Consider the following 23,840-nt stretch of genomic DNA (forward strand, 5'->3'; position numbering starts at 1 on the left):
GTTGCTCAAAATAGGGCTGTTGAAAAAAGTTAGAATTCTGACTTTAATCATCCTGATTTCAAATTAATTTGAATTGAATTACTTAGCTTTCCCTTGGGATTAATAAAGCATTTTTGATTAAATTTAAATAAAAAAGGCAACTTTTGGAGGAACAAAGAGATCACTTTAATCTTAGAGATTAAGCCAAAATTATTTTTTTCAGTTGCCCAAGTCCTCTCTCGTGTAAAAATCTTGGGTAAAAAGGTTTAATTTGAAAATCTGCGCGAAAGCTAGAGTTCTATAAAAAAGTGTCTTGCTATTGTTCATAACTCAAGGCGAAATCTACGTAAAAAAAAATTAAAAAAAGAAAAGAAAACGGTGGTGCAGACTTAATGTTTATAGAGGACCGATTCTGCCATAACTAAGAATGCACACCTAAATACACAAATAATCAGTAGATTACTAGATTAAAATACATTAAAGTACTAGATTGCTCCTCCAGTTCGCCTCTGCCCAAACAATATTTTCGACGCAGTGACGCAACACTCTTCCTGAGCTCTCTGAGGTCACGTGACTTGGAGTAGAGCCAAAATGGCCGCTGTTGTATTTTGACGTATATAATAGCTAGCTACTTTTCTTTTTGTTTGATTCTCGGTAGAAAATCTACCAATCGAGAGACGCTTTACAAGATCTGCATCTCGCCATCTACCATATATCGGTGTCCTAGTTTTTACTTTGGCGACAATCAAGATTGACACCTATTCGTTGAACGTGTTAAACTATGCATATTCAGTTCTAATCGAAGCTAGCTAGCTAGCTGGCTCTGGCTGGCACTCCGAAGCAACTGAAAGTGAAATAGCTAGCTGGCTTAGCTGCCAGGATGGAGGAGTTGAGCGCAGACGAGGTAAGGTGACAATGGATGAATGCACTGAATATATATGGAGCGAAGCTTCACTACATTGATGTTATTTTCAGTCTTAACATTTCATCTCGCAAGCTTTTAGGAGTTGTAGAGCGAGCCTGGTTGCTACAAAAGGTAACAGAGATGTTAGCTTAACGTCAAAGGAAGGAATCACTCGCTCAGTTGATTCTACAGTTCTTTTATTAGAAAGACAGTTAAACCCGAGTTGAACAACTCTGCTCCTAATTTTTTTTAAATAACGTAAATTCATAATTGAAGTTTTATGTAGAAGAAATCAGTGGAGAGTCGTGTAACTGCCTGTGCCGTGTCATTTAGCAGGAGCACAGTGCTAACTGGTTAATGGTAGCTCTCAAGCTGTGCTTAACGGTGTTTTTTTTAAACATTTTTATTTATTCATTTTTTAATAAACTCAGCGAAAGACTTATTTATACAACTGGTCATTTTCACTTGTAGCATGGATACTTTTTTAGTTTTAAGTTTGTGTTATTTCACGTCTTCCAACGGTAAAATTTCTTACTGCTATTAGCATTGACTTGCTAACAGTGTTTGCGAAACGACTCAGCAGAAAGGGGCAAACAAACAAAAACAGTGGACCACCATAGTAGAGTTGACGGGGCTGCTCCCCTTAGACCTCAGACAAAACATACACTGCTTTTTCCAACCTCAGTTTACTGTACAGAAAATATACTGTCATCCTCTGAGCTCCAAGTTCTGACTCTGTTTAAAATGTTGCGCATTTTAACAATTTTTAGGCTTAAAAAATTATACAGAGTTACATTTATTGTAAATACCTTAAAATATAGTAATAGTTCCATTCCAGTCCAACACAACCAGCCGCAGTTTACACAGTGGGTTGTCTGAGAAATATAGGTTTCCTATCATTTCATCTGATAATTTCTTAAGTTTAGGTACATTTGATAAAATTAAAACAATTGGAATGTTTGGTGTTATTACACCTTCCAGTAAGATTAAAACAAGATTAATACTAAATAAAATAAAAACTACTGAATTGTCACTTTTACATCTTCTGTAGGAATTGGTGCATGTTAAGTGCAAATGTCTGCTGAAATGGTTTGGTTAAGGAATCCTGCAGCACTTTAGGTTTTCTTCATCCTGAATTTCCTCATTGCCTAACCATTACCTTATAGTACCCACTGTCAAGAGGTTTGAAGATAAAAACTTGATTGTTGTCATTACTTACGGGCCAAATGGCAAGGGCATTGCTCAATTGCCCCACAACCTTGGGCATTTCGCCTATCTTATTACTCCCTTTACAACCACTTGATAAAAATAAAACCTTATCTCTTCAACTTCACATAGCATACCTTATAGTAATCATGAATAGGCAGTAATACTGTGTAAGTAATCAGAAACTGCCTGAAAATATTTCAGCTGGCTGGATATCTGTGTATATCTGCTTCACTTTCTCTGAATTTTATCTTTTTATTTTTTAATTACAGATTCGCAGAAGGCGGCTGGCACGGCTGGCAGGAGGACAGACATCACAACCCAGCACCCCCCTAAGTACCCCTCTCACGTCCCCACAGAGAGAGACTCCACCTGGACCCCTCCCTGGCCCCTCAGGTGTCTCACCCCAACCTGTACCACCAGCTGCCTCTCAATCATTGGGTCTCAATGTCCACAGTGGTACCCCTGCCACGTCCCCTATGGGCACCTCTGGTGAGTAATCAAAGTTTATTGGTTATGGCTGCGCTCAGGCATTTTATTCTGATGACTTTAACTGCCAGAAGTGTTTTGGGTTAAACATTATCATCTTACAGTTATATGTGTAGCACCATATTTTGTGAACTTTTGCTCAACCCCTGTACTTGTCTGTAATAAGCCTGGGCGGTATATTTTCTGTAAGCCACACAGGATAAAAATTTGTTGTCTGAGCAAAATTTCTGTAAGGAGTCTTAATTCTTGCAGCCTTTATAAATTTGAGGGATAAAAATGAGAAAATAGAATAACAATGGGCTTGCTGTGATCACTTTTTATGAGACATAAAGGGCAGACAGGGCAGGGCAGAGGGGAAATTTAGGCTTTTCTCCATGTTCTGCACTACTATTGCGCATATGGACACATACGTTTCCTGGCATTTTCTTGGTAGACATTGGTTGTGCTTTCTGCTACCTAAACTTGCTTAAAGGAGCCATTAATACCGCTTAATACACATTTCATTTTTACTTTTCTACTTTGCTATTGGATAAGCTTCCAAGGGATGTAGCTTAAATGATTCAATAAATATGTTCAATATAATTCCAGCCTCCTAGCAACCATTAAATTTATTTCGGGTCATTCTGACCTATAATCTTGTTGCACACAGAGCAAATCTTAAAAGCAAAGTAGTAAACATGCTTGTGGTTTCAGAGTTGGTTAACTCTGGCAGCTACTTTGCTTTTTATACACTTACACTTTTAGTCTTCTCCAACCGATCAAGGACACAATCCTCCTGTCTTTCTCCGTCTTTCTTCGCTTCTTAGGCGTATAGCTTTAAAAAAAAAGTTCAGGCTACTGACACACATTTTGTTGTGCCTCAGATGTTTAAATTTACAGTTAGGCCCCAAATTATTCATACCCCTGGAAGAATCATGTAAAGGAATCTGTAAAATGTTGTTTATGTTTTTGTTTTGATTGAAAAAATGTAAATTTCATGTTGGCCCAGCCAAAGGGCGCCTTACCTCAGTCTGATAAAGAGTCTGTGGGGAGAGCTGAGGATTAGGGAAACGGCAATGAGGCATTCTGACCTCAAAGACGTGGAGTTCAACACCAAAGGCTAAATTGTCAAAATACCACTGGAAACCTGCAATTATAAAAAGGAATTCATTGCCAACAAAGATATATTTTTTTTTTTGGTTGATAATAATTTTTGACACCCTTTTGCTTTTTTCTTGATAAAATATAAATGAAGCTGAATTACAGCTGTCAAAACTAGCGCTTCTTTTACATTGTTTATTACCTTTTGAGAGATGCCGACCTCATTTTCTGTCAGAAGTAAACTCATTGGTTGAATTCTGATTTTTAAAATGAAATATGGCAGATATATTAATAATTTTGGGCTTTTTCTGACTAATGTTCCTGCAGGGGTGGCATATGGTAGTCAGAGCAGCGAAGGTGTAAGCTCCCTCTCCAGCTCCCCCTCCAACAGCCTCGAGACACAGTCTCAGAGTTTGTCTCGATCGCAGAGCATGGACATTGACCCTGCCTCCTGTGAAAAGAGGTAAAGTTTTTTTTATTTTTTTTTTATTGACCTTCTCTACAGTATTCCTGTAAGATACTGTTTGTTGATATAAGAAATAGCTGTAAAAATGTTTTATTAATCATCTGGAAAAGAAATGGGAATGTTGGGATAAACTAACTGGCTCAAAATGTTAGTATGACATTCAGAAGCCTGCTGAGTTTTAACGCATTTGGCCTTTTCTCTTCTTCAGCATGTCCCAGGTGGATGTGGACTCAGGGATTGAGAACATGGAGGTGGAGGACAGCGATCGCAGGGAGAAGAGAAACTTGACTGAAAAGGTAAAGGGCTTTAACGTAACATTATTGTCTAGACCTTCATTAAACACGGTTGTTTACTTTTCTTTGTTTCACTTTTGGTTACTTTGATTCCTGGAAGCATGATCAACCGGAGCGATTCTAGTCAGTGAAAAAGCTTTCCTCTGCTTTTTCAGGAAACTTCTGCAAACTCTGATGTCTCTGAAGATCAGGCTCTGCACTTGATTTGTAAGATCCTCCGCGTATCGTGGAAGGAGCAGGACAGAGATGTCATCTTTCTCCCTTCGCTAGCTGCAGATTTTCACCAGAACCCTAAAGATGGTATTTTTCTGACCCGTCTGTCTGTGTGTTCCCATTACAACTGCAGTTACTTTATTGTAAATTAAAAACAGCTACTTGTTATTTCTGCCTTTAATAAGCTGTTTGCTGCACTTTTTGTGAATCTTGCAGTGTACTCTGACTTCAAAGACCTCATCAGCCAGATCCTGATGGAAGTCTTAATGATGTCATCCCAGTCAAATGTCCACAACCCGTTCGCCAGCTTGACCGCCACCTCTCAGCCCATTGCGGCAGCGAAATCCTCCGACCACCGGCTGACGCTGGTGCAGCCCTCTAGCCAAGGCGGCAGCCCGATGGGGCCCAGTGCTGGGTCTTTTGGAGCCAGCTCTCTCTCCAGGTAAATACCCAGATTCACGGTTTTTTGCACATGAACTGTGTATATTCTAGAAACCCAACTAGATTGTTGATTCTTTTTTTTTTTCCATGAAGTTCCTCTGTGGATTTTCTTGTCATTTTTTTTCTGCCCTGGTTTGATTGTCAACAGAGCCTTTTTGCCAATGATGATCTTGTTATCAATGCTATCCACAGTTTGTATGGGTGGAATAGTCCTCATCCAATGGCGTTGAATGCAGCAGAGAGGACTTGCCCGTCTCTCTCTACCCCCGCTGCACCTGCTCCACCCTCTACGCCACAGTTTGTAGTTCCCCCCAGCCCACCTGCCACCGCCGGTACCAGGCACTCCCTCAATCCGTCATCTACCCCCATGCCCATCTCTCAGAGATATCGACCATACTCTGTCACCACTCCCTGGGTGGCCTCTTCCCCCCTGAGCCCAGTTTACAGAGGATATAGTTTCCCTGGTCTTTCTCCCAGCCCAGCTGCGCCCTCTGTTCCTCCAAACACCCCGGTTCCGGCAACGCCTTTAAGCCCCCAGTCCCTTCATTTGAGCTCGCCCAGCTCAGGCAGCCATCCCCCTTCCCCAACCCTTCCTGTGGTGCCTCCTTCTCCCAGACTGAGTTCTCGACAGGCTGCCTTTGCTGCCAGGATCCCATCATCTAGGTATCTCATCTGTCATTTGTATGTGTGTTTGGCGTGATCTAGTCAATAAACACATAAAAAAACACACACACACACACACACACACACACAACATTTTGTTTTGCAAATCCCACAGTTTTATGTTAGGCATAGGATGTGTTGATCTATAAGTTGGGCCGACTTTCTTTTCTCTCTTCTCAGCCTGCTTTGTTACTTTTCACTCAGACAAATCACTGATCGTTTTAGCTGAAGATTTTTACTGCTGCTCTATAAATCAGTGAACAACTTAGAGATTTATTGGTCACTAATGGCAAAGAGCTAGGTAATAAAAGTTACTGGGTCCAACAAGCAAATGTTATGCTGAAAATGTTGGGACCATTGTCATTACACACATATTCCATTTTTAATTTTAATGGAATTATTTTTAAATATAGGCTGCACAAACAGCTTGTTTAGAGCGAGGCAGACATAAAATCAGACAGGAGTTTAATGCAGTAAGGCTTCCTGACCGTTTTGCATATAAATTATCCGACTATCCGACTCTTGGAATTGGATCTGATGAATCCATTTCTAAATGTGTCTAAAGTTTTTAAGTGGGATCTAGCTAAAGTGTCCTTGTCTCACTATAGTGGGACAATAAGACAGCTTCTGGGGGTGGCTGTCTTATTGTGTTAAAGCTGCACTTTGAAAAGCTTAAATATTTCAAAACATTACAAGTACACATCCATAGTAGGGCTTGCAGAGCTGTACCGTTTTCTTTGTCCTACTTTCCTCCATGTATCCATGTTCCACATTAGTTTTTTTTTTTTGTCTCTTCCTGTCCATACATTCTTTCTCTCACCTCTTCCCTTTTCTCGTCCTGTCAGCCCCTTGTCGTTCCTGTTTTTTGCCCTTTCTGACATGTCTCAAGACAGCAGTGATGAAGAGTCTGAGGAGGAGGAGGTGGTGGAGGAGGAGGATTTTGCACAGGTTCAGTTTGGGTCCAGGTACACCAGTGCTCGGTGTGTGTTGACGCGTGTGTGTGCACGCTTGCACAGGGATGTGCTCACTGCATGGTCCATCCAGTGGCTCCGGCAGGTTTACCACTAGGGTTGTGCAAATATACGATTCAGAACACAGAAGCTGATGGTCGTCCAGCTGTTAGATGGTTCATTAAATGTTTCTTTTTATGTAAGTGGTAAGTATTAAAGAACATCTCAGGTGGGATTAGATGGAAAATCTGATTTTGACATTTTTTGTGGCTTATTGTGCCGTTTTACTTTGTTGCAGCCTTGGCTAGTAGATTTAAATAGTTTGTCAGTAACAGTTAGCATCCCTGAACTGCTAACATTTTGTTCTTAGGTTTTACACATTATAACCTGACAAAGCTGTGTTGTTTTAGGGTATTATCATGCATTACATTTGAGAGCAGTGGTGATTTATTGACGCGTTGCATGTTTATAACCAAGTTTCATATAATACATAATAGGCTTTGAAGCCACTCGTACCGTGTTGCAGCTGACCACTAACAGCAGTTTGAGCTTTTATCTCTACATTGTTTTAATAAATGCCTAAATGAAATGAAATGACATGAGACTCGGATAAAGGTGAGTTTTGCCTGCAAGGATTTGCTGCAAGCAATTTAATAATTTGAACTCCTCTAAGCCCTTTTTGTCCCCCTTTGGAAGCCCTGGTGAGACTTGCGATGCTATTTAATAAGCTTGTTTCCTCGCAGGATCCTTCAGAGTTTTGCGTTTGTTGACGTGATGGTTTGATGTGATGGACCTTCTCCGGAACACAGCAGGGTTTTCTTCTGTTCTCCAACAATCCTCTCTCTGTGTTTCATGTGTCTGTTTGTAGTCTGGGTGCCTGTGGAGGGGGGATGTCATGCGATTCAGCCAGCGACCGTTTCACCATTGAAGCATGCAAAGAGACAGAGATGCTGAACTACCTCATTGAGCGTTTTGACAGCGTTGGCATGGAGGAGAGGAAAGCTCCCAAGGTAGGCGACTGTCTGCAAGAGGAGATTCCTTGTACTTGTGTCTTTATCTCCAGACGAGTAAGAAAACTGACTTAAGAGGATGCATTAAAACATTGTTCATTTTTGGATCTTTTTCCTGAATAAGTGTGACATAACGACTGACGCTAAAGTCTTATTTCTGATAAGCTCCAGTCTTGTTCAAAAGAACATTATTTAAAAATGTATTTTCTTGATCTGATTCTGTGAAATCCATCTTCTCGTTCCCATTTCAAAACCAGGGAAATAATTTATCTTGTTTATTTTTCCAGATGTGCAGCCAACCAAATGTCAGCCAGCTTCTCAGTAACATTCGCTCTCAGTGTATCTCCCATGTTGCCCTTGTCCTGCAGGGGGCTCTGACTCAGCCTCGGTGAGTGAAGCCATTCCCTTTTTTCCATTTCAGCTATTTATTTTGTCTCCATAGCAACTGCTCTTTCTCCTTGCATCCGGAGAAGGTTAATTATCTTTTGTCTCCTCTAACTGCGTGTAGGAGCCCCCTCCAACAGTCTCTGCTGGTACCTTACATGCTGTGTCGGAACCTTCCATATGGCTTTATTCAGGAGCTGGTGCGCATCACCCACCAGGAAGAGGAAGTGTTCAAACAGGTGGGGAGCACGGCCTTCTGTGTTCAGTGACCAGATTGCCATTTTATTTCAGACATTCTGGCAGAATCACGAGTTATAGTTTTACCGTGTAACCTCTGAATACAAATGTAACCGGTTCCAATATGCAGTTTACATCTAAAACATATTTTTTGAGACGCTGTTCCCCACTGAAACTTAAATAATTGATACCCAACGCTACAGTAAAACATGCCCGGCAGTCAAAATCATAGTCATTTTCAATTTTTCCGATATTGCTCCTTTGCTGGGAGTCTTCAAAGCATGAATCATAACATATAAACTTTTTTATGATTTTTGAAAGGACAAAAAAAAAACACAAACAATTCATTGTTGTTGAAGGAAAGACATCATGGTGTGCTTTTGCTTTCTATCCAAGAAGATTCTGCTCCGGGCCCAAAATGTATGAAAACTTTGGCAACAGTGGCTTTCCATACTAACTGGTCAGTGCGGAAGGCAATAATGCAATTTGTGCTGGTGTAGAAGTTGCATTATTTTCTCCTGGGTTGCAGTCAACATGAAAGCACATTGACATCTGCATGTTCCTGCACTTTGAGATGTTTGTAGAAATTTGATTACTTTATAACTGCAGAGATTTATGCTACCCAAAATAGATGCGTAAACTGCATTACGAATAAAATATTCAGGTGTGTTTGTATTCGGAGGTTCCACTGTATTTCTGAAAATGACAGCTTTTTATTTTTGCATCTGGAGGTCCCTCCTTTTTGTTTCTACCGTCTCCCAGACACCAAGCAGCTGAACGAGACTCCAGGATCAGAGCAGATCACATATAATCTGATACAGTGAAATATCTCTGTAAAGTGTTGAGTGACTTTAGTTGCTAAGCTGTAACGCTGATAGAAGAGTCTGAGATTAATGCTGTATCGGTGTGATTCCACTGTGTTTTAATCGCAGTCTGGACTCTTCGGCTGCTGTGTGTGTTGACTCTTCTCAGCCTTCTTCTAGAGTTTGAAAGTTGCGCTTGCAAGCAATAACAAGTATTCCTGCTGTATAGCTTAAAGGGGCTCTATTTCACCTCCAAAGTGTCATAATATTTTTAAAGTAGAAACTGTATTTTAACTAACCAGCCTGGTTCTGGAAAATCTGGCAGTGTAAAATACAAAGTTCTGGGAGTAACTCCTTCGCTTTTGCATAGTAGAAACTCGGCTACAGTGATCCCTGAAACATGTTGAAAAATAAAGACTTAAAGATAAATCATCTACTGGAATTACATCATTATTACACAAAAAACTAGTGATTATGTCTTCATGGATTATGTCTTCCACTAATAAACTACTAAGAAAGCATAAATCACATTAAAGATGAAATATTGAATGACAATGGTCGTCATATATCAGAGAGATAGAAAAATGTAGGTTATTCATGATTAATATTTTCGTAGCAGTATTCAGCATTAATATCACCGTTAGATGTTTTCCTGATCTCGAACAGTAAATTATTTATTTTTACAAACTCTTATCAAAATTACAAATAAGCTTCAAGTCTGCAATGATGCAAGCCGAGAGGAAAGTCGGCTCACCACAATACCATATTTTGTGTTTTACATTTTAATTAACAATGCAGAATGATTTCATTCCGTTTCATAGTTTTACTTTATGTTTATAAATGTAAATAATGAGAGAATCTTCTGAACGTCTCTGAAGCCGACAACAGAAATGCAAATCTCAACGTCCTAAAAGTTGCGGTGCCATTTAACACCGGCATTTCCAAACATGTCTTCCAGATCTTCATTCCCATTCTCCATGGGCTCGCTCTGGCAGTGAAAGAATGTTCCTTTGACAGCGACAACTTTAAATTCCCCCTCATGGTAAGAAGACAGAAGCCTGCAGAGCGGAAAGGGAGAAATGTCAAAGGCTTTGAAAGAACAATTGGCAGCAAAGAGAGAAGAAGCCACACAAAAAAGCCTGAGTGACAGCTTTTCTACTTGACATATCATTTTATGTCATCTAGATGAAATAATGAAATGTCCTTTCACGGCCTTCGCCTTGTTCTGCTGAAATGTTGATGTTTACTGCCGGATGACTAATACTTAATGCTAAAGTTGTTTAATATTTCTTTTTAAGTTTTAAGAAGTCAAAGATTGTTTATTTTTTTTACAGGCATTAGCTGAGCTTTGTGAAATTAAGTTTGGAAAGACTCATCCCGTGTGCAACTTGGTGAGTATAAGTATGATTTTTCAGAGCTATAAGATAGATTTTTTTGTTTGTTTGTGTGCATTTAATTTAATAACGACAAATGTTTTTTCTATTGCAATTAAATATGTAGAAGTAATTTGAAACCCTCCCTTGATACTTTTTTTTCTATGACTGAAGTTATCGAGTTATTTTTTTAAATGAATGATATAAATGAAAAATGCAAATCAATTTAATTTTTAATTCTTGGTTTTTAATTTTATAAATTTTTTATTTATTAACTCACAATGCACAATTAAATACTCTAAAGGGAATTAGTACTACTACTATTATAGTAATACCCAGAAAACTCTTGGTTGGAAAAAAGCCCAGAGTTTGTTGTTTATTATTTAGTGTAACATGTAAATCTGTCACACCTCTTCTTCTGTGTAGGCAACATCACTTCCTCTGTGGTGTCCCAAACCTCTGAGCCCTGGTTGTGGCAGAGAACTTCAGAGATTATCCTACCTTGGGGCGTTCTTTAGCCTTTCAGTATTTGCAGAGGATGATGTAAGTTGCACATTCAACTTGTCTAATTTCACTACAATATATCAAAAGTGTAATAATCGCTTTATCACTGTACTCGATATCCTCCCCGCGAATACAGAATAAATATTTAAGTATTTATGTTCCATGCACTGAGGCTCGGACACTTGCAATATATATAATTATTATTATTATTTTTTATTTTTTATTTGCCATCATTTCCCAAAACATTTGGGACTTTGAACAAAAATTGCTTGTTCCCTTGTTTAGACCAAAGTAGGGGACAAGTATTTCTCTGGCCCAGCCATCACCATGGAGAACACCCGAGTTGTCAGCCAGTCGTTGCAGCACTATCTGGAGTCGGCAAGGGTGAGCCTTCACATGTTTTTGTTTAATTAATTAATTTATTTTTTTACTTTTACTTATCTTAATCTCTTATCATAATAATTTATTTCCTTCATCAGGGTGACCTTTTCAAAGTTCTCCATAATATTCTGCTGAACGGAGAAACGCGCGAGTTAGCTCTCAACTACATGGCAGCTCTAGTCAACTACAATGTGAAGAAAGCTCAGATGCAGGTACGCAGCGCGCATCCTTTATTCATACAACAGCAGCTTGAGCATGATATTTGAGTTTCTGATTTGTGTCAAAAGAAAAATAAACTGCAAAGATAAAGTTTGCACCCGTAACATGCCTCTCGGTAAAACTCAGGTTTTGACAAGGTTTTTTTGAGCGACATTTGCCATTTTCTTTCTCTCAGACCGATGACAAGCTGGTGTCGACAGATGGCTTCATGCTCAACTTCTTGTGGGTGCTGCAGCAGCTGAGCATGAAGATAAAACTGGAGACAGTGGACCCATACTACATTTTCCATCCGCGGTGTCGCCTTGTCGTCAGCCTGGAAGAGACTCGTCTTAAAGCCACCATGGAGGAGCTAAAGAGCTGGATGGCTGAGCTGCGTAAGTAGAGAAAAAGGAAAAAAATACTTTTAGCGTGGATTGTCAAACCCCAAAGTAAATAAAATAAATACAACCTTCTGTTCTTTATTTAGGATGCAGAGATAATTCCTTTGGCTGAAAAAGAATGTAAATAAGTATAATGGGTTGTTTTTTTTCTCGTCTGTGTGAACATCATCAGATGAGGATCCCTCAAAGTTCTCAGAGCCCAAGTTCCCCACCGAGTGTTTTTTCTTGACACTTCACACTCATCACTTGTCCATCCTGCCATGCTGTCGGCGCTACATCCGCAGATTGCGCGCCATCCGTGAACTCAACAGGTAGTTCGTACACGCCGAATGATTATAACTTATTCATCCAGCGAGTTATTTATAACCTCGTTTCACATTTTTAGGACTGTAGAGGAGCTGAAAAACAGTGAGAGCCAATGGAAAGACTCTCCCCTGGCTAGTCGGCACAGAGAAATGCTGAAACGATGTAAAACCCAGCTCAAGGTCAGTCCTGGTAGATTCTCTTACCGTCTGTCTGCTATATATTGATCCAATCCTCGGGACCGGCTTAAAGGCACAGACACGCCAGGATTGTCTGCCGTCAGAATTGACTCCGTTTGGACACTCGTACTTGTTCTGTGTGCTGAAAAGCTGACAAATAAGTGATTATGCAAGGGAACGTATTTCCTGAGACATGATGCTTATCATGTCTGACTGTCCTGTCAGAAACTGGTGCGAGCCAAAGCGTGCGCTGACGTGGGCCTTCTGGACGAGAACCTGCTGCGCAGATGTCTGCAGTTTTACAGCACAGTCATTCAGCTCATACTTCGCATGGTGGACCCAGCCTACCCCAAGTGAGTCGGCATACCACCGACTGACCATGCTACTGTTTGGCATGATGCTAACAGAAAAAGAACAACTGTTTTCATCTTTTTTTTTTTTTTTTCCTGTCTCTACTGCCATTCTTCAAAAATAAACTTTACGCCACAAAATGTTCTCCTTTTTTCAGCATTACCCTTCCTTTGAACCCTGAGATTCCCAAAAGCTTTGCTGCTCTGCCAGAGTTTTACGTTGAAGACGTGGCAGAGTTTCTGCTTTTTGTCGTGCAGTAAGTCCTTCACATGTTTAAGACGTAATAAAACTGGATGAAATCATTTTATTTCCATTGCAAAGTTTTATTGCACCTGTGTGAATAATTAGCATTTTTCAGCACGTAGTACTTTAGAGAATTCCCTTCTTTACTGCCCCTTTATTCCTTGCAGGTACTCTCCCCAGGTTCTGTATGAGCCGTGTGTCCAGGACGTTGTCACCTTCTTGGTCGTGTTCATCTGCAGTCAGCACTACATCAGGAACCCCTACCTTATAGCCAAGTTGGTGGAAGTGCTGTTTGTCACCAACCCTGCTGTACAGCCTCGCACTCAGAGATTCTCTGAAATGATGGAGAACCACCCGTTGTCCATCAAACACCTGGTCCCTGCTCTCATGAAGTTTTACACTGGTGGGTCTGATCCTCTGTACATTGAAACTGTCTGCTTTTGACTGAAGAGTTTCCCCGTTTGTGTGCTCCTATATTTAGTATGGCGACTAATCCTACTTGTGCAATATCTGTATCTGTTTACAATGGTGGCAGCATACGCTTTTAGGTTATCATGAAGATGGATGGAGTTCATTTCTGACCTGTGGATTCTGTATCTATAGATTTTAATCTATTCATATTTCTCTTCATTAGTCAATATATCAGCTTTGAAAATATTTTAATCAACCTTCTCGCTTAGAACAGTTACTAAATGTTTTTGTTTGTAACATAGGTGATCATTTTTACAAATGGTTTTGCTGCTTAACTGGACTCTACATTTTCTGCTTAATGTACTTGTCAACTCTTTTTGACTTTCCAGCAGGTCGACAACCCTAAACAACCACTTCTAAAACTGAATGAGTTTTCTTTTTCCATTCTAATGACAAAATTCTACTTTATTTCTCTTTTGAACTTCTCCGTTGTGCATAATTTATTCCTAATTTGTGAGCTCGAATGTTAAAAACAAAGCTGCGTCACAATATTTAGTCAACTGAATCGTGTGTACTTTCAAAAGAAAAAAAAAAGAAAAAAAAGAAACTTAAATCCAGGTTTTGTACAAATGTAGATGTTCCTCTTTAGTATTTCACTAAATCGTTGCATTTTTCTCTTTAGATGTTGAGCACACTGGTGCTACCAGCGAGTTCTACGATAAGTTCACTATACGGTACCATATCAGTACCATCTTCAAGAGTCTCTGGCAGAACATTGCCCACCATGGCACCTTCATGGAGGAGTTCAAGTGAGTTTGTCGATTGCAAAAATTGACACGTGACTAAAAATAAACAGTTGATGCTCAATTCTGAGACATTTTGGGTGTTTCCGACCTGATTTGCGCTTGTATCTCGTCTCCTCTCCCCCAGCTCTGGCAAGCAGTTTGTGCGCTACATCAACATGCTGATTAACGACACCACCTTCTTGTTAGACGAGAGCCTTGAGTCCCTGAAGCGCATCCATGAAGTTCAGGAAGAGATGAAGAATAAAGAGCAGTGGGATCAGCTGCCCAGAGTCTGTACTCCATTTTATTATTATTTTTTTTTTTAATCATTTTTTTTAATCAAGAGCTCCCTGCTATGTTGCAGTAATATTGATGGATTTTTTTTCGTACATGTTTATTCTGAATTTCAAAACATGGCACCAGATATGCTAAGGCACAGTTTATTCGACCAGTTTTTTTCTTTCTTCTTCTTCAAACTTCCAGGAGCAGCAGCAGAGCCGCCAGTCCCAGCTGACTCAGGATGAGCGAGTGTCTCGCTCTTATCTGGCGCTGGCTACAGAAACGGTTGAAATGTTCCACATCCTAACCAAGCAGGTTCAGAAGCCTTTCCTCAGGCCTGTGAGTGTTGCTGCCTCCTCTGCACGTCCTACAAGATTCACTCCATGCATTAAGTGAACCTGTTTCCATAAAAAGGAACTAATTGTTTGCAATAAAGTTGAAATTATGAGCCTGACTCGGTGATTTCAAACCAGACAATATTTCTGAGCCCGTCCTCTTTTCTTCGCACAGGAGCTCGGACCTCGTTTAGCTGCTATGCTGAACTTTAACCTTCAGCAGCTCTGTGGGCCCAAGTGCCGGGACCTGAAGGTGGAGAACCCAGAGAAATACGGCTTTGAGCCCAAAAAGCTCTTAGACCAGCTGACAGACATCTACCTTCAACTGGATTGCGCCCGCTTTGCTAAAGCGATTGCAGATGACCAGGTTGGCGCCGACCACATCAAAGATTTTGATTCAGAGACTAAATTCATAGTGTTTTATTTGGAAATATTTCTATTGAAAATGTTTACTCTTATACCTGGCAAAGTCGTGGCCCCGCGATAGCTTTTCCTCTTCCACAATATCATTAACAAACTGTTGTGGATCTTTGTTTTCTTTGCAGCGATCATACAGCCGGGAGCTTTTTGAGGAGGTTATTTCCAAGATGAGAAAGGCTGGTATTAAGTCTTCTATTGCCATTGAGAAATTTAAGCTGCTATCCGAGAAGGTGGAAGAAATAGTCGCCAAGAACTCCCAGTCAGAGATGGACTACAGTGACGCACCTGATGAGTTCAAAGGTCCGTTTCTCCAATCAGCAAAGCTAATATTTGGGTGTTTAGTAACTGTTACAAAGCAAAATCAGTACTTTATTCTCAGTCTTCTGCATTTTGCACATATTCTACAATTATTTCCTTTCAATAAAGAATAAAGTCTGGACAGAGAATATAACGTGGATTATATATCTCAAGTTATAAATCCCTACTTCTAAACTGACTCCACCCAAAGAACCACAAATCAAGTTTTATAAGTATAATCTTCTTAGGATTTTTTAAAATATTTAAGGATATAAACAAGACGGTTGCAAACTTTATAAGAAATTACTATAGAATCAACTGGAAGGATGAATCCTAGATGTTTCAAGACATCAAGTAAATGAAGCACAATTTTTATTATTATTATTTTTTTCCAATGTCAAATCCGAGTTGTTCCTAAGCAATACATCGTAATATGTAAATGCAGAGTAAGAACTCTGCGATCCATATTCAGTGTGTAAATTAACCTTTGCCCTCAGGGGAAACAGCCGCTTCGGCGTGACCCCCAGGTCAGTGTAGACAGAGAAGGTCTTCATTGAATTCCAGACATTTGCAGCAGGTTATGGCAGCTCATACGGATCATATAGACAGCTTAGAGCAAAGCTATCCTGTAACCACAGACTTAATATAATCCACAAAGAGAATGCGGTCTGCATACCAGCTTTGATTCCCAGATATGCCTGCCAGCCCACCACAGTTGATGGGAGTGTGTCGTCCAGGACACGGGCGTAACAGCTGTCTGTCGTTACGATATCGCACGGCAGGTTTTTTTATTTTTTATTTTTGTAACCTGCAGGATTCACATGAACAACTCTGTGACATTTCAATATATAGGGGGCACTCATAAGTTTTTATTGGGTATTTGGTTCATTTGTTTTCTTAGGTGAACTAATATTCATATTAAGGCACCTGTTCAGCTGTTTAGGATGGATTTTTTGGGGGGTAATTTGCACTCAGCATTCATTGTTTTTATATTTAAATACCATATTTTTTGGTGTTTGGTTAAAACTAGACGACCTGCCTCGTTCTAAACTCATGCACAGTTTGAACTGGTGAACAAATTTGAAGGCTGGGTGGTGGAAACAAACTAAAAGGCTCTAAACTTTAGAATTTAAAAATTATAAATTTCCTGTTGCATTTCAGAATTAAAAAAAATAAATAAAAAGTGTAATTCAAAAAAGTTTACTATATTTTTCTCCTAATCTTGTCTTACTTGTACACTACCTTAGACCCTCTGATGGACACTCTGATGACTGACCCGGTGATGCTGCCCTCTGGGAACATTATGGACAGATCCATCATCTTGCGCCACCTGCTGAACTCCCCCACTGATCCCTTCAACAGGCAGCCCCTCACAGAGAGCATGCTGGAGTCAGGTAACATCATCATGATGGGTCTTTGTTGGACGACCAAGAATAGTAAAAGCGTTCTCGAATGTTGGAAGAAACAACTTTTAGGCTTTTTCAAATTTGTTGACTTGAAGTGTTTGTTTTTATGTTTGTTTTTTTTGTTTTTTTACTCCTGCAGTGCCTGAGCTGAAGGAGAGGATCCACACCTGGATGAGGGAGAAACAGGGCTCTCGGCCTTTCTAACAAACCCTTCGTTAGTGTCAGGCTGTGTTACTGATTTGAAGGGATCTTTCCAAATCATCTGAATTTAATGTCACTACTACCAATGAGAACAACATTTTGAGTGGAGGGGGGGAAAAAGGATACCTGATTGGATTTTTATTTGCATTTACCCTTTTTGTCTCAAACCATTATCATGGTTCTAAAAACAAAACATAATAAAGTTAAAACTTTTAAGTTTGTCTCTTGAGTTTGTGTGAATTATATCAAGTGATAATTAACAGTTTTGCTGGTTTATGTATTACAATTTAGCAGAAATCCGTTTGCAAAAGCTCATCAGTCATCTTTACAGTAGTTGCTCTGTTTTTTTTTTTGTTTTGTTTTGTTTTTTTAATATCTTGGCTTTATAAAAAATCTCGAGTGAGAGCAGAGCCAAGCAGTGTGAATATTTGTAAACTTGTTTGTGTTCTTCAGCTCATGTTTGTGCTTATGGATGACAAGTGGAACCATAAAGGATGTAGGCTAATGTAATTTAATCTTCAAAGGAAATGTTATTTCAGTCTTAGAACGTAATAAGCAGGAACTTCAGAAGAAAAAACTGTTTAGTTATATTTTGATGCTGACTTCATTAATCTGATTTACTTGTATGTATTCTGGATCTGAAGATAAAAGCCTCATTGTCACCTCAAGGTCAAGTATCTGTGTTATAGAAGAGGTTGGGCAGCGAGGGAAGAGACAAATATGAAAAAAAAACAACAAAAAAAACTACCAGAAACGAAGCTATTTATGTATGGGCAATTATTTTATGTTACTCTAAATTTCATGCAACAGCCATTTCAGCTCTTTAAATGCTCAAAGTATTTCATTTAACAGGAAAGCTCCATGCAAGTCTGTGATAAACATGCCTCCTATATAATTCCTGTATATCTACGAGCATTTTTGAAACTTGTACAAGTATTTGCAGGCATTTTTTTTTTGTGTGTGTGCACAAACATTATACAAGTCCTGACAATGTAGTACAAATTTTGGAAATGCTTTCCTGAACATTAATGGTTTTTAATTTACTTGAAGAGCTGATGTAAGGAGGACAGGTTCTAACATTTATTTCTGTTTGTTGTCAATTACGTCAGAATCTGCCCTCCGTAACGAGCACCTGATTCTGTTAAATCATCCACCTTCACACATTAAACCAGACAAATTAAAGGCAGGGGTTCAATAATAGCAAAGGTGTTTTTGGTGTAGTTTGAAATTAGATACATTTACCATGAGCATGTCTGAGCACAGAACTTTCCATCAAATATAAATACGCTACACTAAGCTACATTATGTTCTTTTTTCCGATGCTTAAAATAAGCTTCAGAAAACAAACGTGTATTTCATTCATACTGAATGAAATATACATGCGTTGCCAGTTACATGTACTCAGTAAAACTGTTTATAAATACTAAGGAAAATAAATATTTTCCCTCTATTTTAAGATTCAAGAACAAAATTACCTGTTGCAAAGAAAAAAAACTGTTTATTTTGTAAAACAAATTCAGCTGATTTTTTTTTTAAATATTTAAAAAAAATGAATTCAAAAACCTTTGTACCGCTGGTGCTATTCTGTTGTAGAAATTCAGATATTACATAAAAACATACAAAGGGACTGCACCATAAACCGCCATTTTTGTTTCCTTAATTGTTAAAAATAGTTTTGCAGGACGCATCCTTTATCATTAAAAAAGGTTCATTCAAATCCTCGCTAGGCGGCGCTGGTTTGCGGTGACCCTAGCGACACAGTGACAGCGGCGCTGGGAGAGGTGGGGTAGAAATCCTGCAGTGTGGCGTCACGGTAGAAAAATGGAGAGAGAGAGGCTCCACCCACACCGCAGATTTCCGATTTCATTGGCTCCTTGATGTCTTAGTCATCCACTTCTCTGCGCTGATTGGTCCGTTGGCCTGTCAGTCAGCACGCTGAAGGGGAGTTGACGTAATCTCTTCGGTAAATCAAGGCGATCCATCGATTTCCATTTTCGCTCGGGCGCAGACGGGTGGCCGCTTTTTTTCTGTCGCTACGGGGAAAAAAAAAACAAGCTATTTCACCGAGTCACCTTGTTCACATTTTGTACTTTACATATCCATACGGCGGAGGATACCGCTATAATGGGTGTTTTCCACGGAAGAGGGCATGGTAGCAGTTTACGTGTGTGCAGATTCTGATTAAAAAACACCAACAACACATCCTGACGCCGCAAGCTAACGTTATTTCTCCCCACTGTCCGGTGGTGCCGCCTTGGATAGAGTCGTCAAACGTGAGTATGAACGATCGGACTGGGAACATGCATTATATGTATAACCTTAATGGTTGTTATGTCAGATTAATTTCTGCTGGCGAGCAGCTGTCTGTTGGTGCCAACATTAGTCATAGAGCTGCGTGTCGGTTACATATTTATGTCACGGAATGTACGCTTACTTTTATTTTTTAGGAAATAAGCAAAGTAAATGATGTTGATAGTTCAAAGGGGTTACGTTTATGCACAGTTGGTTAGCTGCTAGCGCTTAATGTTGATAGAAACCCCAACCAGAAACCTTTCGGCATGTCTTAGCAGTGTTCAAATGAACAAATGTTACAATTATGGTTTAAAACTCCAGTTGTCGTAGCCATTTAAATGGTTTTAACCTTTCCTGCTGAACAAACGTGAACAGTGCGTCCCAGCCTACGCTGCTAATGGGAGCCTTAACTCTTCTTCCCACAACATTCAGCAGACGAGGATTAGCCCACTTCTTAACATCGGCGAATTTAATTTTCAAGTATTAGAAATGGACGCTCTTCATTTGCACCAGTGCAGAGTCGCATGCAGCAGCAGACGGGGCCCCCGGGCTCGTTGTCCCGCGGTAGCCCTCAGCAAGAAAAAAGGGGGAGATAGAATTTCATGGGCGTATGCTTCAGCAAGTATGGCTGACTGCTAGAATATGGAAAAAACAAGGGACAATTTGGGAATCTAGAGCTGAAATGGACTAAGAGCGAACAGAAAGAAGCACGGGTTGTAATCTAGTAAACTCATAGATACAGGGGCGACCCAAGATTGAATGAGGCCCATTAAACAATTATGTTTAGGTGTCCACTTTTGCATGTAAGAGGGGGGAGAACATCCCTAAAGATGTAATAACTATTTGCAAGTTAGAAAATGGAACAGTTTGGCTCAAAAATAACAAGAAATTGCTTAATTCAAAAATTTTATTATAGGTATTGCCATGAAATGTTTAATAATCCCTGACTGTCTTTTTCCATAGTCAGTGTAAATGTGGTTTCTTAACTTGTTACAGTTCTTTGATTCAATCAAATGCTCTTTACTGTGGAATGCATTTTTACCATTAAAAACAGCAGTAAAGAAGATTCTGCTTCAAACTTACAAGATGTTCATCTTAGATTTCTTTGTTTTTGTTTTTTTTAAATAAAACATTATAAAAAGAACTGATGAATCTGGACATTTATGTACAGTTACCTTAAAACATGACCTAATAGACTATTTGGTTGATTTGGGGAAAAAACAAAATGCACTCATCTTCAAATAAGTTAAACATAGATTGTTTGTTGTTGTTTGTGGGTACTAAAGCTTTAACAATAAACCCTGACTACTGACTCTACACAGAAAACAAAATGGAAAACTGTTACATGCGACAACTGACAGATAAATAATACGTACTATATGTTATTATGTGCCTGTAGGGTTGATATAGAACCTATGCATTAAGTGGATTCTGTGTAGCATCTTGGTAAAATACTTTTGATTACACGGATGGATGTGTTTTTTGTGTGTTTTCTTCAGGAGGAATATAAAAGCAGTCTTACTTGGGAGTCCGACCTGAGCAGCAAGAATGTCTGGGGCGTCTGTAAAAGTTGCTGTTCGAGTCCGACCCTTCAACTCCAGGGAAACGAGCAAGGAGTCAAAATGCATCATTCAGATGCAAGGCAACACTACAAGTAAGCAATCTACTGGCACACACATGAGAGCATCCTCACAAACCACGTCTTTGAGTTCATGCAGGTTTGTCTGCACGTCCTCCCAAGAGCCGTTCTCTTCTGGAGGTCTTTTGCAAAGAGCCGGAGAATGAGCAAACTGAATGGTGGACGGTTAAGGCAAAACAGACTGAAAGGGAATAAAAGGCTTGCAGAGGGGAATCCCTCCCCCTCTGGATGGGGCCTACATGCCTGAGGAGTCTGTGGGAGAAATCCACAGTTGGTTCCTGATGGGGGTGAAACCCAGAGGTCACTTTAAAGACTGACCTGCAATCACCGCCCAGTTCATTAGGGCTTAATCACAGCCATTGTTATGGCTCTGTAGTTTATGATTGCACTATCTCTGGGCATGCACTTACAGTTTGCGTTGCACCTTCTCGATGCAAATAAAATGTTATAGATTAAAGTTATTCATTCACTTGGTGAACTTTTTACTTCACGTGGTTTTCTTTTTTTTTTTTTTCTGCCATTTTTCCGAAAAACCAAAGCAATTTATTGACATATTTATTAGGGATGCAACATTCAGTCGACAAAAGTTAGTTAAGAAACTCAAAGTGCATTGTCATTTTTTGTGTGTGTTCTTTTAAAATAAATTTAAAAAACACCCTGAATTGGTGCAATCTAAAATGTGCAAATCAGACGTCAAAAAAAATGGAAATCTGTATCGCGAGGAAAAGCCATCTCTGAATTTCTATTAATTATTAACTTGTAATGCCCTTCTTGTTGTTAGTTTTTTTTCTCATGTCCTTTGACAACGCGTTCAAGAGATGAGTAAGTAAGGTTGTGATGTACTGAAGCCAAAGTTTTGATTTTTTTATAGGCCTCTAGGCCACAGGACTTTTAAACATGAAGAAGACGGGTTGAAACAAGCCACAGGGTTTGTAACAGTGGCTAATAAAAATAACTCATGCCAGATCGAGATGCTGCAAATTAAAAATGTTTTAACTGAATAGGTTAAATATTTTAACTGAGGCATCCTTGTGGATATAAAGTGTGTCTTAAAAGAATGTTCTTTTTAAACGTCATGTGATCAGCCTGCTTATTTGTGACCGTGAGTCATCAGGTGCTGTGAAGTATTAGCTGCCTCCTAAGTCATGACAGTGGTGTGTGTCCTGCTTCGATCCGATGATTAACTCCGTCCCCCCTCCTGACGCTAACAGAACCAGCTAATGACCCAGTAACACGACAACGTCTGACGGAGGAAACTTGTTTTTCTTGCAGTCTCTCTGGCTTTCCTCAGCTCTTCTCCTGTCAGCCTTATCAGCCTCATTAGTCTAAGCTTGTATGAATCTTCTATAAGATCAAGTGTCTCTTCTAGATGTGCCTCACTTGCTCTTTATCTCTCGCAGTCTACCAAAAAGAGGATTTGTTAAATCCCTAGTACTTTTTTCTTTTTTTCTTTTTTTTTCTTTTTTTACTCCATATCCTCGGGTTTTCATCATTCCAATGTCACCCGAAAAGGAGCTGGAGGGGAAACTTGTGGTTTCTGGCAGAACTGCAGTGGCATATGCAGCGTTTTTCAAGGTGGGGGTTAGTCAGCGAGCGTGGAAGTAAGGGAGAGGAGTAGGCTGCAGCACCGCCTGCTCTACCTCCTCATCACATGGCCAGATTGCAGAGCAGAGAGAGAGGCTGGCAGGGAGCCATGCTCTTCTTTCATCAGGTCTTCATTGCAGATGGTATGCTGAGAACGCCGTCCTATTAGGGTGCTGAGAGTTTTAACTGCACCTGCTGGGTCAAACATGTAGGGGTTATTACATTTACGGTGATTTGATGTACACTACCTTTCTTCTCTAGCGGATCGCCTCAAACATCCTGACTTGTCGTATTTAGCAGAGTCGGCTAGTGTGGTTTTAGTCTCAAATTCATAATGGCCTGTTTGAGACTCCAGGAAATACTTTTTTTCTCTCTCTCTTCATGTTTTCATAACATTGCCTTGTCTTATTTTCTTATCTCACGGACGTGACTTATCTGAATAATTTCCAATTAGAGGTGAAAAAAAAATCTCCTCATGACTGATCACATGACGGATAAACCAATATGAACTTTATGCGATTTTGTAGAAGAAAACACTGTCAACGCAGAATGATTAAGGATGCCCACCTTTGAAATAGTTTGAGATTATGTCCATTTCCAGTCTTTTTCATTCACCCTTTCTGTTATCTGTTAAACATCTCACTCTCTCTTTGAGTCCAAATGAATTGCTGATAAGTCTTGACTTGAAGAGGAAAAATGATTTGCCTTTTAAAGTAAATTCTTTGGAATTAAGTTGTTGAAGTTTCAACCATCTGGTCATTGGTCAAGACTGATCAATCCATTAATTGGACGTTTCTGGTCAGCACCAGATTCCTTTGTGCTTCTCTGTTTGGGTCTGTAGTGTGTAACACCCAAATGTCATCAGAAGTGCAGGCGAAAATCTGTTTTTTTTTTTTTTTTGTTTGTTTTTTTTTGTTTTACTGGCTGATTCTGATATTTTGGATCTGACCTACAGATTTTGTTTTGAGCCTTAATTGATGTTTACAGGAAACTCTAATTGGATACATTTAAAGGATGGAGAGGAAAAACTCTATTTCTTGTACTTGTCCTCTGGATCATTGAACAGCACTGTGCGAAAAATCTCTGATTTTAATCACTGGCTGGTTGATTTTGTGCTTGACTAAAAAATAAATCACATTA

At 39.6% G+C, this 23,840-nt stretch overlaps 2 protein-coding genes across 34 annotated transcripts in view; both read left to right on the top strand.

Moving 5' to 3' along the window:
* Positions 1-542: 542 nt before the first annotated feature.
* ube4b (ubiquitination factor E4B, UFD2 homolog (S. cerevisiae)) lies at positions 543-17,406 on the top strand. 2 transcript variants are annotated; one of them, XM_016672110.1, is made up of 29 exons: positions 543-883; positions 2,362-2,581; positions 3,986-4,121; positions 4,333-4,420; positions 4,573-4,717; positions 4,847-5,072; positions 5,264-5,734; positions 6,580-6,699; positions 7,553-7,694; positions 7,982-8,082; positions 8,203-8,317; positions 10,077-10,160; positions 10,453-10,509; positions 10,918-11,034; positions 11,281-11,379; positions 11,475-11,588; positions 11,771-11,969; positions 12,148-12,286; positions 12,361-12,460; positions 12,683-12,810; positions 12,966-13,064; positions 13,219-13,454; positions 14,145-14,271; positions 14,393-14,537; positions 14,731-14,865; positions 15,037-15,228; positions 15,407-15,581; positions 16,826-16,972; positions 17,124-17,406. In XM_016672110.1, exons 1-29 carry the CDS (start codon positions 860-862, stop codon positions 17,186-17,188), a joined length of 4,146 nt encoding a protein of 1,381 aa, XP_016527596.1. In that variant the 5' UTR covers positions 543-859; the 3' UTR covers positions 17,189-17,406. The 2 variants fall into 2 exon arrangements, with proteins under 2 accessions (XP_016527596.1, XP_007553354.1); XM_007553292.2 differs by lacking the exons at positions 5,264-5,734; positions 6,580-6,699 and having other exon boundaries at positions 546-883.
* A 1,726-nt stretch (positions 17,407-19,132) lies between these two features.
* Positions 19,133-23,840, top strand: part of kif1b (kinesin family member 1B) — a 56,036-nt gene continuing 51,328 nt past the window's right edge. For 11 of the 32 annotated variants that reach the window (XM_016672117.1, XM_016672116.1, XM_016672118.1 and 8 more), the window contains exons 1-2: positions 19,147-19,458; positions 20,977-21,131. In XM_016672117.1, the coding sequence (XP_016527603.1) occupies positions 21,026-21,131 (106 nt within the window). In that variant the 5' untranslated portion in view covers positions 19,147-19,458; positions 20,977-21,025. Of the gene's footprint in view, positions 19,459-20,976; positions 21,132-23,840 lie in introns of all 32 variants that reach the window. The other 21 variants (XM_016672122.1, XM_016672132.1, XM_016672130.1 and 18 more) reach the window with 4 other exon arrangements.

Source organism: Poecilia formosa, unplaced genomic scaffold (assembly GCF_000485575.1).
Source record: "Poecilia formosa unplaced genomic scaffold, Poecilia_formosa-5.1.2 Scaffold56, whole genome shotgun sequence".
Classification (NCBI taxonomy): Eukaryota; Metazoa; Chordata; class Actinopteri; order Cyprinodontiformes; family Poeciliidae; genus Poecilia; species Poecilia formosa.

Excerpts from the sequence above, each read along its gene's own strand:
- ube4b (XM_016672110.1), top strand. The coding sequence starts at position 860 with ATGGAGGAGTTGAGCGCAGACGAG. Across the intron at positions 5,735-6,579 it reads GCCAGGATCCCATCATCTAG|CCCCTTGTCGTTCCTGTTTT; the intron begins GTATCTCATCTG and ends TCGTCCTGTCAG. Across the intron at positions 10,510-10,917 it reads CTCATCCCGTGTGCAACTTG|GCAACATCACTTCCTCTGTG; the intron begins GTGAGTATAAGT and ends TCTTCTGTGTAG.